General features: G+C 51.9%; 1 protein-coding gene and 2 gene segments (V, D, J or C); all 3 read right to left on the reverse strand.

The window, feature by feature from the left end:
* Positions 1 to 2,190: 2,190 nt before the first annotated feature.
* Positions 2,191 to 2,966, reverse strand: LOC120386428. The segment is given in 2 exon segments: positions 2,191 to 2,645; positions 2,750 to 2,966. Coding segments are annotated over 2 exon segments (468 nt in total).
* Positions 2,967 to 5,943: 2,977 nt separating this feature from the next.
* On the reverse strand, positions 5,944 to 7,826 carry LOC120386433 (pre-B lymphocyte protein 3-like). The gene is made up of 2 exons (XM_039505769.1): positions 7,740 to 7,826; positions 5,944 to 7,476 (listed from the first exon to the last, which is right to left on the reverse strand). The coding sequence occupies exons 1-2, from the start codon at positions 7,789 to 7,791 to the stop codon at positions 7,148 to 7,150; spliced, it is 381 nt and encodes a 126-aa protein (XP_039361703.1). The 5' UTR covers positions 7,792 to 7,826; the 3' UTR covers positions 5,944 to 7,147.
* Positions 7,827 to 14,873: 7,047 nt separating this feature from the next.
* Positions 14,874 to 15,825, reverse strand: LOC120386441. The segment is given in 2 exon segments: positions 14,874 to 15,239; positions 15,343 to 15,825. Coding segments are annotated over 2 exon segments (384 nt in total).
* Positions 15,826 to 17,745: the final 1,920 nt, after the last annotated feature.

Here is a 17,745-nt window from a genome sequence, read left to right on the forward strand (position 1 = left end):
TCCCCCGGGGTCATAGCGCCTCCCTGTCGGACCTGCCCCAGTTAGGCAAAGGTTAGAAACGTCCCACTTGAAAATTCAAACACAGAGAAGGGACTAACAGCAGCACAGATGGTAACTGAAATGCTGCAGAGCTGTTGCGCCGTTTGTATCACAGAAGCATGACCGCCTTGTCTAGAATCACAGCGTACAGAAAACCGGGAATGAAAAGAGAGGAGGAGTAAAGAGAACTGGAACGACTCGGACTGAGTCTCTCAGTGGCCAGAGCTTGCGCGTGCTTATGGGTAAGAATTGTCACATGGCACCATTGCACCATGGGAAAACTAAAAGGAATCAGAGACGCGCCTTTAACAAGCCTCCACCTAAACTCACACCCCAGTGTGGCTGGAGAGGGAGCAGGGACAGGGCAACAAAGGGGACAAACATTAAGTGATGGTTTCTCATGCAATGAGAGCTGCATTTTAGAGAGAGAAATTCTCTATAAACCCTTCACTGGTGTGTCGGCAAAAACACTTGGGCACTTCTGGACCCCTGCTACTAAGTCTAACACTTGCACACACTCTTTAAATAGTGTAACACCGGCATGAAGGTAAGGGTTAATATTTGGACCTACAAAGCCTATTGTCGTGCACACAGACACAGACACAGACAGACACACACAGAGACATGGGAGTGAAGATTCTCCTCTGTAAAGCACTATAACATGCTGTGACAGAATATACCCCTGTGTCCACTAATGGAATAATCTTTGTACAAAGTGTGTCTTGGGAGGTATCTCTTAAAACCTCATAATGGTGCTGGTCATTATTGTCCTGGTAAAATGTGTGTGGCAACATTGTATGTGAAGTTAGAAGATTCCACTGTATGGTGTTATTAACACATGTTCCCAGTCTGGGGCGTGGCCAAACCAATTCCTCAGAGATAAAGGGCAAGCTCACACCTCAGCCATGGGGTAAACTAGACCAATGGGCCATTACCTGCTCAGTGGCTATTCACTGGCAGGAAAAGGACATGGGTGAAAAATCTGCATCTTAGCAAAGAAAGAGCATGGAGTCAGGGCCGGCTGGCCACCAATTCCCCAATCAATTCCCGGGGCCCAGCGGCAGGGGGCCCAGGGGCAGAGCCGGGGGGGTGGGGTGGGCTAGAGGGCTCCTCCTGGCTCCTTTTAAATTTTTTCCTTACCCAGCAGCAGGCGGGGTCCTCGGGCTGCGGGTTCTTCAGCAGCACTTCAGTCTTCAGCAGCACTTCAGCGGCAGAGACTTCAGAGCGAGTGAAGGCGAGTGACGAAAGACCCGAGACCGACTAGGACCACACACCCGGTGAAGTACAAGGTTTTTTTTTTTTTTTTTGTTTTTTTTTTTTTTTTTTTTCTTTTCTTTTAGTCATCCCTGCCGGAGCCCCGTTGAAACTGTTCGAATTGGGCCCCGCGCTTCCTAAAGCCGGCCCTGCATGGAGTTCCCATCCACACAGTCTGCCTGTTGCCATGCTCCCGGCTGGGGGTGCTTCTCAAATCGGGGAGAGGACTATACAAAGAAAGGGGAGACACTCAAAACACTCCCTCCTCCTCTCTCTCTGCCCATCGATTCACAGCCCCAGAAGGAACAATGGGAGCAGCTATTCCACTGGGGAAGGTTCCTGGCCTGGGAAGTGTGGCCACTAAGAGTCTGTTGAGAGCCTGAGATGAGAAAACTTTGTTTTGTCTTTAACATAGTTACTGAGTTAGATACTAACTGTGTTTCGTCTTTATTTTCCTTGCAACCATTTCTCATTGTTGTGCCTCATTACTTATACACCGGGAGCCATTTTAGGCCACATGTTATCAGGGGCTTCACTGAGCCTCCCTTCCAACCCACCCCAGCCCCGTCAGGGCCATTGAACTGCAGTAGCTGGGCTCTGCTGCCATCTACTGGGCAGCGATGTGTCCATACTCTGACGGGCTCCCTCGCATGTTTCACAGAGGCCCGGAAGACGTGGTGGACAAACCCTTCTGGGTCCCATCTTTTACATGGGGTGCAGACGTCCTTCTTTGTGGTGCAGGAGAACGGACAGTGTTTCCTGGGGACCCTGCCGCGGAGGACGGCTGCCTCAGCTATTGAGCGACAAGACGACTATCGGAAACCAAGAGACCTGTGAGCAGTGACCAGGCCTGAGCTCACAGGGTATTTCAGTGCTGAGGGTGCGTCTCCCACATGAGGAGCTGTGAGGGGAGCAGGAGCCAACGCCCCCTGTCTAAGAAGCAGGCTGGTGCTCAGAGCGGGCACAGCCTTGCTGCAGGGCTGCAGTGGAGTGAGAAGGTTTTTGTCTCACTTCCCCATGGGACGGTAGCACTGTGCAAGCACTCCCAGTCCACGTAACACAGTAATAGACGGCATCATCCTCTGCCTGGGCCCCCGTGATGGTTAAATAGCCAATCTTGTCGGAGCCAGAGCGAGAGCCAGCGAACCGGCTGGGGACCCCCGAGCCCATGCCTTTGTTAGATTCAGTGAAAAAATACAGCAGGTATCTGGGGACGCTGCCCGGTCTCTGCTGTATCCAAACGACACGGTTGGCACTGACGGTGTAACTGCCCTCTAGCGTGCAGGGGAGCTGGACATTCGCCCCGGGAGACACGAACTCGGAGGGCGGCTGAGTCACCTGAGTGTAGCAACCTGCAGAAAGCAAAGAGCAGGGGGGTGAGCACCGCTATTACTGCCACGTTTTCGGCTGACCTGGGTTTCCAGGCGTGGTCAGATCAATCTGCTGTAGCCGTTACCTGTCAGGAAAAGCCCCAGGAGACAGAGAGGCAGAGCGGGCTGGGCCATGGTGCAAGGAGATGGGGAGAGGTCACAGGAGCTGGGTTTCTGCTGGTTTGCAGCCTGTTCCCTGCCTTTGTGAAACCCTGTGGCAGCCTTTAGAGCCCTTATGGGCAGGGGTAGGGCAGCCACATATGCAAATGAGCCCTCAAGGGTCAAACTGGGGCAGCCCAGTATGCAAATGAGACTCAGGGATGGAGGTCAGACATCGTTCTCTTTTCATGATCCAGACGCCCTCAGTTCTCAGACCTGCCGCCCTGGGTCAGACCAAGGCTACAGCCACTCCGGTTTCCTGGCTCCAGAAGTGGCCAGAGTAAGGAGTTCCCCCCCCTTCATGAACATATGCAATGATCCCGATGGCCTTCTGCTCTGGATGTGTCCATGGGAATGGATCAGGCCTCCCTTGAGCCTGTGGGTGTGGGAGACTCGGCAGGATAAGTATCTGGGTACAGCTCACTTAACCAGTTCCCTCTCCTGGCACCTCCCCTCTCCTGCTCGGCCTGCGCACACACCGGTACAGTCTCCCGACAGCTGGAATACTTTGGAATTTTTGGTTGTTTTTGGGTGTTGGTGCTGGGTGGGGTGTAGTGGGGATGATGTACATGAAGTCAGAGGAAGGATGAGATGATCTGACCATCCCATCTCAAACTGGGGCAGCCCGGGCAGCAAATGAGAGAAGGAGGTGGAGGTGAGACGTTTCTTTTGATTGATTCCAGATGCCTCTTCTCAGACCTGCCTGCCTGGACCTGCAGTCAGCCAGCCCCTCTCCGGTCTCCTGCTCAGGCTTGGCCCCAGAAAGAGTTTCCACCCACCCCAAACACATACAATGATCCCAATGGCCTGGCCTTCTCTGGATGTGTCCCTGGGAACAGATCAAGCCTCCCCCTGAGTGTGTGGGTGTGGGGCACTTGGCAGGATAAGTATCTGGGTACAACTCACTTAACCATTTCGCAGCTACTGGTGCACCTCTGTCCCTCCTGTTCTCTGCCTGCAGCACATATCAAGGGCTGGAATACTTTGGTCTATTTTGGTTGTTGGGTTCTGTGTGCGGGTGCTGGGTGGTGATTAGTGGCCTGTGATGTACAGGAAGTCAGGCTAGATGATCTGATGGTCCCTTCTGGCCCTTCAGAGTCTAAGTGAAATGAATGACAATGACGGGGGTTGACAACGGAAGGCACGTTGTAGAGAAGCTTCATAGATTCCAAGGCCAGAAGGGACCATTGTGACCATTAGTCTGATCTCCTGTAGATCTCAGGCCACAGAACTTCCCCACAATAATTCCTAGAGCAGAGCTTTTAGTAAAACATCCCCGATGGGGACACCACCACGAAGTTGGGTAAATTGTTCCAGTGGTTAATTACTCTCACCGTAGAAATTTACATCTTTTTTCTGGTCTAAATTTGTCAAGCTTCAGCTTCCAGCCAATGGATCTTGTACTTTTGCTAGATTGAAGTGCCCATAATTATATATTTGTTCCCCATGTACGTACTTATAGACTGTAATCAAGTAACTCCTTAACTGGCTCGTTTTGGTAAGTTGAATCGATTGAGCTGCTTGAGTCTGTCACTGTGAGGCAGGTTTTCTAATCCGTTAATCATTCTCATTGCTGAACCCTCTTCAATTTATCAACAGCCTTCTTCAATTGTGGGCACCAGAGCTGGACACAGGATTCCAGCAGTGCCAGATACAGAGGTGAAATAACCGCTCTACTCCAATGCAAGATTTCCCTGTTTTTGCATCCCAGGATTGTATTAGCTTTTTTGGTCATAGCATCACTCTGGGCTCTTATGTTCAGTTGATTATCCACCACAAATCCCACATCTTTTTCAGTGAGGTGAATCAGGCACTTTGTTTACCCGCTCTCATAATACAAGGGCAAGGGGACGTTTAATGAAATTGAAAGGGAACAAACTTAGAACTGATAAAGAGAAACACTTATTTTACACACGATATCATTTACCTGTGGAACTCATTGCCACAAGATACTACTGAGGTCAAGAGCTTAGTAGGATTTAAAAAAGGATGGGACTTTTATATGGATAGTGAGAATGTCCACAGTTACATTAGGCAGCAACAAATGTAGAAGGGGTATAAACGCTCATGCTTTGGGGCCTAAGGCTTGGCTAGGAAGAAACTTCCCCTCTGGGCAAGACATTTGAGAAACTATGAGGTTTCTTGCACTTTTCTCTGAAGCATACAGGCTAGGCCAGCATCAGAAGCAAGTTACTGACCATAGGGGGACCACTGGTCTGATCTGGATTGGCAGTTCCTCTGTCTCTAATGTATATAACTGTGACCCTAAGAACCTCTCAGTGCCAACTGCTGTGTTGCTAGAGGCTGTTGGTTTCAGGCAGCTGAGCTACAGCCAGCACAGACAAGATGGCTTCAAACCAAGGGCAGATAGCGGTGAGATGCCTCACAACCCGGGTGCCCCTGGGGAGCATCACAATAACCAGACAGTCTTATATTAAAACCAGCAGCGTCAGTAAAAGAGCACTAACTCTGTGCTGTGTCTGGACCAACGGCAGCGAAGCATCCAGCTGCAGTTTAGAAAAAATAACAATTGGGAGAGGTGAAAGAGAGTATGTTCCAAGCGTCCCAATGAACTCCACGCTGCACAGGATACAGGTCATGCAGCTAATTATTAGCATTTATTGTTCATATTGCAAAATCGCACAAAAGCCTCAACCAGGATCCAGCCCCCATCACGCTGGGTGTTCTGCATAGCAAGTGACACGCAAGGGAGAAGCGTCACATCATCAAACGTTGCTGGACATGCCCTAAGGGCAGGACGCAGTTAGCTAGATAACACTGGCAGCTGAGTCACCCTCCGTGGGTGTCCCACACACCAAACCCCTCCAGTGTACAATGCTAGAGCGAAGAATGTATTACAGCAAAGTAAGGCCCCAAAAGCACAGGCAGAGCTCTGAAAATCCAGCCCTGGGATTGTTAAACAGGCCTTGGCCCCCCCCCCTGCACACACTTCACAACACAAACAAACTCTTCTCTCTCTCAGCCAGCCCCCCTGCTGGGCTTTTCTTGCTTGTCAAAAAGGAAAAGAGCCTCTCAGGGGGGTTTTTTTTTCTCTGATGGGGGGAACATTGTGACTGCATGCCCGTGTGCAGCAGTGTGTGGTGTGGCTCAGAGTTCGCTAATCACCCATTCCCTGGTACACACCAGAGAGAGCGGCTGTTCCCAAAGACTGGCAGGCGGCTCCGCTGAGGGCTGCAGGGCCAGGCCAGCTGTGATGGAATGTTATCATTAATGGTTATTATTTACCCAGCACCAGAGCGTGCAGGGCACTCGCTCCCCCTGCCCAGCCACGCTAACAATCTGTCTGAATTTCTCAGCTGCTGTCTTGGCAATGGCTGAACCCAACTCACAGAGCTCTTCGTGCTTCCCTCCGGGTTCTCTGAGCCTGAGCTAAGGACTCATGGTTCTAACCCCCACACCCTGTGCATGCTGCTGGCTGCTGGCCACGGTTTCATGGTGAGTGCGGCCGTGGGCAGTGATGTGCTGCCACCATCTTAGGGAAAAGCTCCCACCAAGTTCTCTCTCTCAGCCCCATGGGCTAATGGCCTTGAAGAGAGCAAGGAGGAGAGACCAGGAATCTCTTTGTCTTCCCATTTAAACAAAAACACTTCCTCAGAACCTCAGAGCTGAGAAAGAAGCCATCAGTAGCTGGCAAACACTTATGCTGAGTATAAATCAGAGAAGCCCTGAGACTGCTCTAACTTACACCAGGAACTGGGCGGGGTCCTGAATGGGCCCCGAATACAGGAAGTGCACAGGTAGCTTACAGGGACTGTCTCTCTCCACCACCAGCAGCATCCTTTGTTCCTGTCCCAAGCCCAGAAGCAGAGAAAGTGAGAACCCGGCCCGCTCTATGTAGGAATGGCAGATAACATACGCCTGAACATCAGAACTAGTGCTTTAGAAATCCGGCTTTTACGTCCGGCTTTTATGTCAAGTTGTACTGGGTGCCCCACATGCAGCTGACGGGGATCTGAGCAGATGGACAAGGGCCTGCGGGCAGGAAAGACCAGCTCCATTAGGTAGGGTCTCTCTGCAGTAGGAGCTGCAGGTGCCAGCACCTGGCAGGATCTGGCCCTGCGTGTCTCGTAGCATTCTGTGCTCCACCAGGTGACATCCGTCAAACAGGAAGCCACCATCAGTCACAGCTCTCTGAGCATAACTGACTGGGGGGGCCTCACCTCTAGGCTAATTTAAGGGTGGAGCACATGAGCCGTTTCTTTTTTCCGTTCCTTATAGGGCTGCGGTTCCCTCAGCACGAGGCTCTGCAAGCAGGGGCTCATCAGAGTCCCCCGGGGACCAGCACAGGTTTTGGTTCCACATTTCTAGAGATAGTAGATGGGATATGCGACCGAGCAGTAATAGTCAGCCTGGTCCTCAGCCTGGACCCCGGCGATGGTCAGAACGCAGGCGTTGCTGGCGAGGTCTTTGGACGCAGAGAAGCGGTCCGGAATTCCGGGGGGCTTGTCCTTGTCCCACTCCGAATTGTAATAGAGCAGGTACCTCGGAGAGCTGCCAGGTCTCTGCTGGTACCAGGCGACTCCGAACTCTCGGATGTTGTACCCAGGATTCAGGGCACACGAGAGTTTCACTGTTTGTCCCGGGAACACCAAAATGGAGGCCGGCTGAGTCAGCACCGGCTGCGCCCTGGAAGCTGAATGAAACAAGGGCGCAGTTACGGACGGAATGTGCCGATCCCACCCCCAGTGGCTGAACAGTGAAAACATCCCCTCCGGCATCGCCTCCGCACCAGCTACAGGTTAACCTCTCACGTGCCACACCTCTGGCAACCCACCTGACCACGCCTGCCTGCTCCACCCGTCCCTGCCTGCAGCGCAGTGATAGCTCAGCACAGAAGCCTCGCCCTTTGGTCCCTCCCTCTGCAGAATTCCCTGATCGCCTCCCACGAGAACGTACCTGGCACCAAAACCCCTGGGAGGAGGAGGAGAGCCAGGAGGCGCAGCACCATGGTGAAGGCCTTGGAGGAAGCCAGAGGGAAAGGAATCGGCAGCTGCTGTGCAGCCGGGCCCCTGGCTTTGTGCAAACCTGCAGCAGCTTTAGAGCCCTGGGGGGCCAGGCAAGCCAGGTGGTCTATGCAAATGAGCCCTGGGACTCAGGGATTCCATCAGCTGATCAGATGACTCTCTGCTGCTCTCTGTACTATTCAGCCACAAGGCCAACACTATGAGGACAAAGCTTCAGCCACCACCACAGGGAAGAATGGATTCAGGGCTGACACCCCGGCTGTATTTTGGGTTACGGCATTTGCTGCGGAATCCAGCCTCCTCCTCTTGTCTGTCCCCCTCCCCCTGCAGGTGCCGTGAGTATGACACATAGAGCCGGGTTCTATTCCAGCTCTAGCCACAGACCCCTAGGTAGCGCCTGTCCTCTCTCTGGGTCTCCGTTTCCCCATTTATAAAGCAGGGATAATAAAACCCACCTCCCCCACAAGAGCTCGGAGGCTGAACTCATCCATATTTGAGAAATGCTCAGATGGAAAGTGCTACTGGAGGAGAACCTAAGACCAGGCTCCTGTCTGGGCAGAGCGAGCCGCTTTCCTTCAGAGAACTGGAGATCCATCCAGAGCCGGGCCCGGCGCTAGGTGTCAAAGCGCAGGAGCCTTTCTCCAGGCTGCTGTCTAGTCACAGACACTAACCACAGACGGACCCTGGGGCTGTTCCTGAGACTAAATCACCATGACAAGAGCTACTGCTGCTCTGCCGTGGAAGACAGGAACAACCCGCCCCGCCTACTGCCTGAACGCCAGCACTGGAGCAGCCCTGTTGCAAGTGTGTGTGGAACCAGAGGATCAGCCTAGGAACCTGGTCTCTCTGCTGTGGCTGCTGCTGTAATAATAGCAGCACATAAATATACCTAGGGGCACACCCAGGCCTCCGCTGAGTCCCTCTGGCTGTGCTGGAGACAGTGACATGGAGAGTGTCTGCGGGATCTGGAACTGGAGGCCAAAAGGGACAACACCAAACACACAACATAAGACACACCCCAGGCACATCACGCCATCCAGAAATCCTGCATCCACAGGCACCACCAGGAGGAGAGGAGAGGCCCAGAGAGCGGGACATGCAGCAGTCAGCGGCCCAAAGCAAAGCCCTCCCTCAGCAGCCAGGGCTTTAGAGTGGAGGGGAGATCATTAGGCAAATAGCTCCTATCCTCCCCATGCATTGGTCAAAGTCAATCAATCCTGAATGCTCTACTATGGTCAGAGAGGATTGGGCTGCTTCTCATGTGTCATGATTAAGGCCACAACTCAAGTATCAGTGACGCACTCTCTGCACTTGCAGGGTAAGGAACTGGATAGAAATTACTTGGCTTGCAAATCTTTTAAACGGAGGCCTCAGCAGACAGCATGCCGGCCAGCCAGGGGTCTGGACGGAGAGGGGAAGAAGGTTCGAGGGCCTGGCTTGGCCGGACCAAACAAGCTTAGCTGGGGATGAATAGACCCTGGAGTATGGGACAAGGTTCTGATGGACATTCGTGGGGAAGAACACAGGGAGGAGGGATTTTCACAGGTCTGGAGGTTCGGATAAGCACCACATTTAAAATTGAATCATCCAGCATTTGGGGGTCACTCGTCACTACTGCCAAGGAGATGCTGGTCTAGGTGACGCATGCCGCACCATTCGGCACAGTCAGCAGTTCCCTCAGGAGACCCCAAGGCTGAAATAGCAGCAGGTGTGGTAGGTCAGGATCCGGGGACATTGGTGCAGTTGCATGGAAGACGTGTGCACAGGACCTGCCCATGTGAGGGGCACGTGGAAACGACCAATGAGCCATAATGCCGGGGGTCAGTGAAGACCAGAAATGGGTCCTGGCTGGAAGGGAGGCTCAGCTCCATTTGCTGATATGATTGAATCCAATCCCACTCTTGACGTCAAATGAACGGCAGTGGGAGATCGCGGTGCTGGGACACCTGCAGAGGGTGTCATTGGGGAAGGGAATGGAGGAATTTCCAAGCCTGCAACAGTGATTCGGAGAAAAAAAAGAGAGAGCAAAATGTACAGGATGGCGAAACGAGATGAGATGAGGAGAGATGCCATTGCTGGTCATGGCTGAGGGGCTGAGCACTGTCCTTCATGGCGTGTGCTATGAAGCGTCTAAGGGGTTCCCACGCCGGTGCCCTTCGTCGAGGCTGTGATCTTTGGAGCCCAAGAATCTCTCCAGAACCCCCTCTCCTCTCTTTAAACCACTTTTTGCGCAGAACTCTAGAATGATACTGGGGGCACTGCCAGATTTTTCCTGGTACCAGTCCTGTGCGTCTTTGGCTCTGCTACAGACCACATGAGCTTTGCTGGGGCATTTAAAGCAGCCCCACAGCAGGAGGGGCCAGGCAAACCTGCCACTCCCTTGGGAGAATCTAGGTGGGGAATTGGTTTTCACCACAGCACCAGAATTGGACCCGAAACCCTCCCATGCAAACAGAGGGGCCTGAAGGGATCAGCTGGAGTGGAAGCCCAGGAGCCGCGACCGGTGTCAATGAGCCCACTGAGGGGGCTGCAGTGCCCCAGGCAGTGTTGATACACCAGGTCTGGATGCGCTGTATTGCATTGTGCGCGCCAAGTGCCACAAGGGATTAGTATGACCAGGAGCTCACCAGGATTCAGAGAATAGACATGCAGGGGCAGCTCCAGGCCCCAGCACGCCAAGCGCACGCTTGGGGCGATATGCCACGGGGGGCGCTCTGCCGGTCGCCGGGAGTGCGGCAGGTGGCTCCAGTGGACCTCCCGCAGGCAGGTCCACCAAAGCCGCGGGACCAGCGGACCGCGTAACCAGTGGACCCTCCGCAGGAACACCTGCGGGAGGTCCACCAGAGCCACCTGCCGCCCTCCCGGCGACCGGCAGAGCGCCCCTCACAGCATGCCGCCGTGCTTGGGGTGACGAAACGTCCAGAGCCGCCCCGTAGACACGTAGAAAAGAACATGAGCGATAACTTGTTGTCTATGTGCTCTGCCTTGACGTGAATACTGGTCTATGCGCACAAAGTATTACACCTATAACCGGAGACTGTGGAGCATGGTCTCATGCCCTGCGCCCGTCCCCTGGCCCCTGCACTACACTGCCAGGCCAGCCCAGGCTGATGGTCCAACCAGTCCGGTGCCTTGTCTTTAGCGGGGCCAGGACCAGACGCTGAAGAGGAAGCCGTAAGATCCCCATAATGGGTAATTATGCAGCAATCCAGACGGCTGCTTGACCGTGATGTCGCCCTGGGATCGGACAGCGCCTCATGAGAGGGAACGACAATGACTGCGGCTTCATCAGAGCAGCAAGGGTGAAAATCCCACTTAGCCCCAGCCAATCAGTGCCAAGGGGTTAAAGGGTTTGAATGAGATTTGAAATGCTCAGCGTGTGTGTTCGCACCGTGTCCTGCACAAGGGGGCTCTGGTCCTGACTGGGGCCTTGGGCACTAATGCAATTCAACCTCCTCCTCTCCCATCTCTGAAAGCAGCATCGACCCGCGGAGACAGGGGCAAGCAGCATGAAATCAGGTGTTGGAATGTGCTGCCCTCTGGTGGGGACTGGGTGCTATAGCACTGCCTGTGTGCAAGCCTTGCTAGGTGAGTGTCCAGTTTATAATTACGGTGCTCTCCCGGTAACAGGAAATGAGCAATCCCCGTAGGGACACACTCGGCCCATGTGCCGCATGTGACCATTCCGCCTCCGCTGGCTTCTCTCACGCCAATGGGCTGGAAGGGATTTTGCAGATTTAAGACCAGGCAGCCACACAGACAAATACAAACTGGGCTAACCCACCTGGATGACTCCTTTAATACCCTGAGGGGCAGCCAGTGTTAACTACACTCCTTCCCCTGGTCCTGGCTGCACCGCACCCAGGGAGTCTGGGAGGGACTGTGCCTCCTCCTTCCACTCCCTGTTTGTGATAATGTGGCAGCATCTGGGACATACCACAAGAGGTCAGAGTGTTGTGCAAAGGTGTGATTCCATATCGCTCAGTACCAGCTCTTCTTCAGCGGCGACATGCATCGCTGCACAATTTCACTTTTATTTTAAAATTTCAGCCCCTGTGAGTGGGAAGAAAATCTCTAAACAGGACCCGCTGCAGCACTGTCCTGAGTCTGCAGACAGATAGATTGAAACCGTGCCAGATTCTGATCTCAGCGGCACTGTGAATAACTCCGCCAAAGTCAACCAAAGGCAGCTGAGTTACTCCACATTGCTAGTGTAACTGAGATCAGAACGTGGGCAGGTAGGTGTCAGAGAACCGTGAGCTATCTGGAGCTGTGTGTAGCGTTTGGGGATAGGGGCAGAGCCTGAGTAAAACACCAGCACTATTTCTGACCCATGGTGAGTAGAAGTTAATGAGAATCTGGGGTGATTTAGGAAAATAACAACTGGCTTTATTGGGGATTTAGCTGAACTGTGCTGAAAGGCCATAGGCCAGCTGTGGAGAGAGAGAGAAATGCTGGTATGTGAAGCTGGGCATATCCAGCACTGTGACAGTGTGAAAGGCATCTGTCCCCAGAGCATTCCCAACTCCCTGCGCCGCAGATTGATTTCCTTGTGATCCCTAGTTTGGGTCTTTGTCATGTAGTGTTAATGTCAGTCCCACAAGTTGTGACATTGCACTCCATATGCTTTATGAAAATATGCTTATAAATGTGAATATAATGTAACTGGATTCTGCTTTATGCAAAAGGTCTCTTATAAGGTATCATTACAAATCTTGTACTCTACTGAGTGTGTTTATCCTATTTGTATGCACGTATCATTCTTGTATCTCAAGCAAGAAATATGAAGTATAACTCTGAGGTCCTATTGTAATTATGCAAAGCGTGGACCATTAATGGTGGCTTAGAATCTTGATGGCTCCCATTGTCTAGGACAATTGGCTGTGAATGGGTCTATTTACCTGCAAGCCTTCCTGTGAACCTGTGGGCCAGCCCCAGGGTAATGAAGAATGAGGTCTCACAGGACATGTGACCATAAAACATGATACTGGAATCCATCTTAATCTGGTGCTTTTCCATTTAGAAGGAGGGGTAGGGACCCAGAAAGACAAAAGATTCTTGCCTTGTGCCAAAGCTATAAAACAGGGTGGAACAGAACAAAGGAGGCTGCCAGTCATGAGAAAGTCCCGGTTTTCCACCCAACATGTCTGCTGGAACTACCAAGGACTGTACCAGGGAAAGGATTGGGCCCAGCCTAGGAAGGACTCTAGTCTGTGAAAGAAGCTTATTGGAACATCTTTGATGGTGAGAGTTTACCTGTAATCAGTTTCTTAATGTATTCAGCTTAGACTTGTGTGGTTTTGCTTTATTTTGCTTGGCAACTTACTTTGTTCTGTCTGTTATTACTTGAAACCAATTAAATCCTACTTTTTATACTTAATCAAATCATTTCTGTTTATTAAAAAACTCAGAGGAAGTGGGGGAGCAAACAGCCGCGCATCTTGCTCTATCAGTGTTATAGAGGGCGGACAATTTATGAGTTTACCCTGCATAAGCTTTATACAGAGTAAAATGGATTTATTTGGGGTTTGGATCCCACTGGGAGCTGGTTGTGTGGGTGCTGGAGACAGGAGCACTTCTTCAGATTTTTCTAGTTAAGCCTGCAGCTTTCGGGGCGTGGTTCAGATCCTGAGTCTGTGTTGCAGCAGGCTTGCGTGTCTGGCTCAACAAGGCAGGGATCTGAAGGCCCAAACATCAGGTGACAGTCCCAAGGGGGTCTCTGTGACCGAACCCATCACAGAGATTAGACCTTAACAACAGAGCTCCTGTCCCCTCTGCAGGACCATTACAGATCCCACAGCAATTTCATCACAGCAGAAGTTTGCCCCAGTGTCCTCAGTGAAAATTCCTATTTCCCCATCCACAACTAATGGGCTGTGTCACTTTCCTATTCACCCCTCTCCCCCAGAGCTGGCTGCATTTCATGCATGTTGTCTAGAGCACATACCCTTTGTGAGGCACTTTGGGATCTCTCGGGGTGAGAGGAGCTATATTATTAAACTATCTCTACACATGGCCAATGCTCCAAGTCTCATTGGGCCTGCTCTCCAATGCGCTTTCTGATATGGTTTCCCTTCTCACTCGTCCTCTTCCTGCCCCATGTCACCCTATTAGTTTTAAGGAGCAAAAAGCTTTGGGGCTCACATTGCAGGGATGAGGGGAGGATGGAGCTGCCCAGCCAAGTGCTCACATGCAAACCTTCGCTACCAGGATGGTGTGTGCAGCCCATGCTATTATTCATATAATGGATTTGCACAGAAATGATGGATCTGGACTGAGGTTGCACCCACCCTCCATCACACACAGACATGGCCAAGACTCCTCTCCCCTCTCCTCCACTGCCTTGGATTTTTGCTATTTCCAACTGGTATAAAGAGCCCTTGGCTGGAGTTATTCTCTCAGGGTCTCCTGCTGTTGGTACTTTAGGGATATTGCTCCATTCCCTGCTGACACATTCATTGGATGAGATGGATGACGCTGGATTTAGTCTCTGGTGGAGACAGGAACACAGAGTAGCAGCCATCTTGGATCAGGCCCCTCTGCACCCCAAGGATAGTACGGAATCCAAGTGACTGGGTTCACTCTGGGTGAGATTGGGCTATTCAGAGCCCAGCTACCAAACCCTTCCTGTCACTGACGGGCCGACTGGCCCCCGACCTCCACCCACACGCGTGATTTCACAGCTCTCCTGTGGCAGGTATCAGCTTCAGACACGTCTGGGTCACTTCTAGAAGTGCAGGGGCTGGAGGAGCAGATGTGAACATGTGGCCCGTGTAGTAGGAGATGGGGAGGGTGTAGAGAACATGACAGTCCTCAGCCTGCCATGGACGCTGGAACAGCCCCTCTGGGCAGAGGATCCCAGAGCTCCCGATCTGCGGGCAGCCCCCACCCCCATGCAGTGCCAGGAGATTAGTCTAGGAGGAGGAAGATCTCCTGTGAGGGAAAAGCAATCCCTTCAGCTAAGCCGGGTACAACATGGCCAAGGGAGGCTCTCTCTGGCCACAGCTGTGCCCACTAGCCTCAAAGCTCTTCCTCAGAGTCTCGCTCGGTGTTGGGCAGTGAAATGTGAAAGGTTTTTGTCTCACTTCCCTCTCTGATTACACCACTGTGAGCATCTTAGCGCTGTTGTCCCAAGTCAGACAGTAATAATCAGCGTCATCCTCGGCTTGGAGCCCAGAGATGGTTAAGTAGCCAACACTGCCGGAGGCAGAGCCAGAGAACCGGTCCGGGACCCCAGTGCCCCTGCTTGTGCTAGAATCACTGTAATAATAGAGCAGGTATCTGGGAGGATTCCCTGGGGTCTGTTGGTGCCAGCTCACTCCATAGCTACTGATGCTGTATCCTCCACTGACGCTGCACGAGAGTTTCACTGTCTGCCCTGGAGACCCTGACACTGAGGGCGGCTGCGTCACCACGTGCTGGGCACAAGAACCTGCCAGAGACAAAACTCAGATCTGTTAGTGCTGCACGGCTTGTGCTAAACCCTAATTAGCTCATTTACCTGCCCCCCAAAAGTCATCCTGGTGGGGAATTACCTGCCAGGAAGAGCCCCAGGAGACAGAGAGGCAGAGCGCACAGGGCCATGGTGCAGGGAGGAGATGGACAGAGGGAGAGAAGGAGCCAACCCTGTCCTTGGGGTTCAGCTGGTTCCTGCCTCTGTGAAATCCTGTAGCAGCTTTTAGAGCCCTAAGGGGCAGGCCACATGCAAATGAGCCCTGGGGCCAGGCTGGATTGAGCCAGAATGTAAATGAGCTGTGCTGCTCTCCGACCTGGCCAAGTGCTCAGAGACATCTTGTCACCAGTATTTAGCGCATGTGACGTTTTCTGCCAATTAATCACTCTGCAGACCCTTATTTTCCCAGCTGTGAGAGGATTTGCATGGGAGAAAGGGGAAAAGCTGAACTATGGATTTGTCTCCCAAGCCCACCCCAGGAACCCAACCAACCCGAGAAAGCCCAGGTCGAGCCCCAGCCCAGCCTCCAGCTCTGACAGAGAGAATTTCATCACTTCCCCCACATCACAACTAGCTCTTGAGGTCTTGGCCACCAGACTATCATAGAATCATAGAATCATAGAATTCAAGATCAGAAGGGACCATTATGATCATCTAGTCTGACCTCCTGCAAGATGCAGGCCACATAAGCCGATCCACCCACTCCTTAGCAAGTGAACCCTGCCCCATGCTTCGGAGGAAGGCGAAAAACCTCCAGGGCCATAGCCAATCTTCCCTAATACAATCGCTCCATCTAGTGATCAGAAACAGTGTTTTCTTTCCCTTCTTCCCTGCACTTTCCTGCTTGTGCACCTGCTCCGTCTGTGCTCTGATCGCCATGTACGAGTTACATTCCTCAGACCACAGAGGTTCCCCAGGGACAGTCCAGCTGTGGAGATGTAACTGACTTCGTTCCTGCTGCCTTGTGCTTAGTATTGGGTACAAATTAGATAACGTGCTTCACAGAACTTCTTCTGATTTTGTTTTCTTAATGGCCAGATTAAAGAGAGCTCAGTCCAGTTTGTGTGGGTGCTCACTAGTTTTGTGCATGATGAGGGGAGAGTGGAGGACTCCACGAGTCCAAAGGGTTTGTGCTTCCCAATCAGACTATTAATATAGTGGATTTACACAGAATTCCTCATGGCTGGATCTGGACTGAGGCTGCCCCCGCCCACCCCAAACACAGAAATGGCCAAGACTCCTCTACCCTCTTCCCCGCTGCCTTGGATCTTTAGCTAGTTCCAGAATTTTGAAAGAGCCCTTGGCTGCAATTATTGTCTCACAGTCTCCTGCTGTCGGTACTTTAGGGATATTGGGCCCTTCGCTGCTGGCAGGTTTGCTGGATGAGATGGATCGTGCTGGATTTAGGCTTGATCTACAGTACCAATTTATGTCGGTATAACTACTTCACTCCAGCTAGGAAAAACCCTACATTAGAGTTGGACTCGGTGCAGAGAAGTGTAACAAAACTGATGAGAGGCATGGAACAGCTTCTGCATGGAGACTGGGACTTTTCAGCTCCAAAAAGAGACGACTAAGGGGCGGTATGATAGAGATCAATAAAATCAGGAATGATGTGGAGAAAGTGAATAAGGAAATGTTATTTACCCCTTCACATAACACAAGAACCAGGGGTCACCCAATGAAATTAATAGGCAGCACATTTAAAACAAACACAAGGAAGTACTTCATCAGACAACTCACAGTCAACCTGTGGAACCCGTTGACAGGGGATGTTGTGAAGGCCAAAAGGATAATTGGGTTCAAACAAGAAATTAGATCAGTTCATGGAGTCTAGGCCCATCAATGCCTATTAGCTAAGACAGACAGGAATGCCACCCCATGATCTGGGTGCCTCTAAACCTCTGACTGCCAGAAAATGAATCTGGATGAAAGGGGAGAGATCACTCGATATTTGTTCAGTTCATTTCTCATTAAGCTTCTGGCACTGGCCACTGTTAGAAGACAGGATCCTGGGCTCAATGACCTTATGCTCTTATTTAAAATAATGAGACATTCATTAGTAGTAGTATTAAAATGTCCTTTGCATTCTTGCCGAAGCTTGGATTATAGTTACAAGAAGTTCCATAACACAGAACCTGGGGAATGCGGGGAGAGCTCTATAGACAGGGCACCAGGTTTCTGGGAGGCTATGAGAGGAGATCACCGATGTGTTGGGGCATTTTTAAATTGGCTTCTCCGTGGCTTGTGGGTCCTTGCGGTGATTTGCGATGATTTAGCTGTCAGTTCATAGCACCCGCCAGTGCACTAGATTGTAGCCACATGTGAAAGATTCCCTTCCCCCGCTCACTGACTGCACTCTCAGATACGCTTTCTGTAGAGAGCTGAGTTACAACTGACCTAGCCCCAGCACTTCGAACCAACCTGGGTCACCATCTACCAGCCCCTCACTCAACAGGGTTTGCAAGAGAAGGGGGGCTGTGTG

This window comes from Mauremys reevesii, linkage group 18 (assembly GCF_016161935.1).
Source record: "Mauremys reevesii isolate NIE-2019 linkage group 18, ASM1616193v1, whole genome shotgun sequence".
In the NCBI taxonomy this organism is placed as follows: Eukaryota; Metazoa; Chordata; order Testudines; family Geoemydidae; genus Mauremys; species Mauremys reevesii.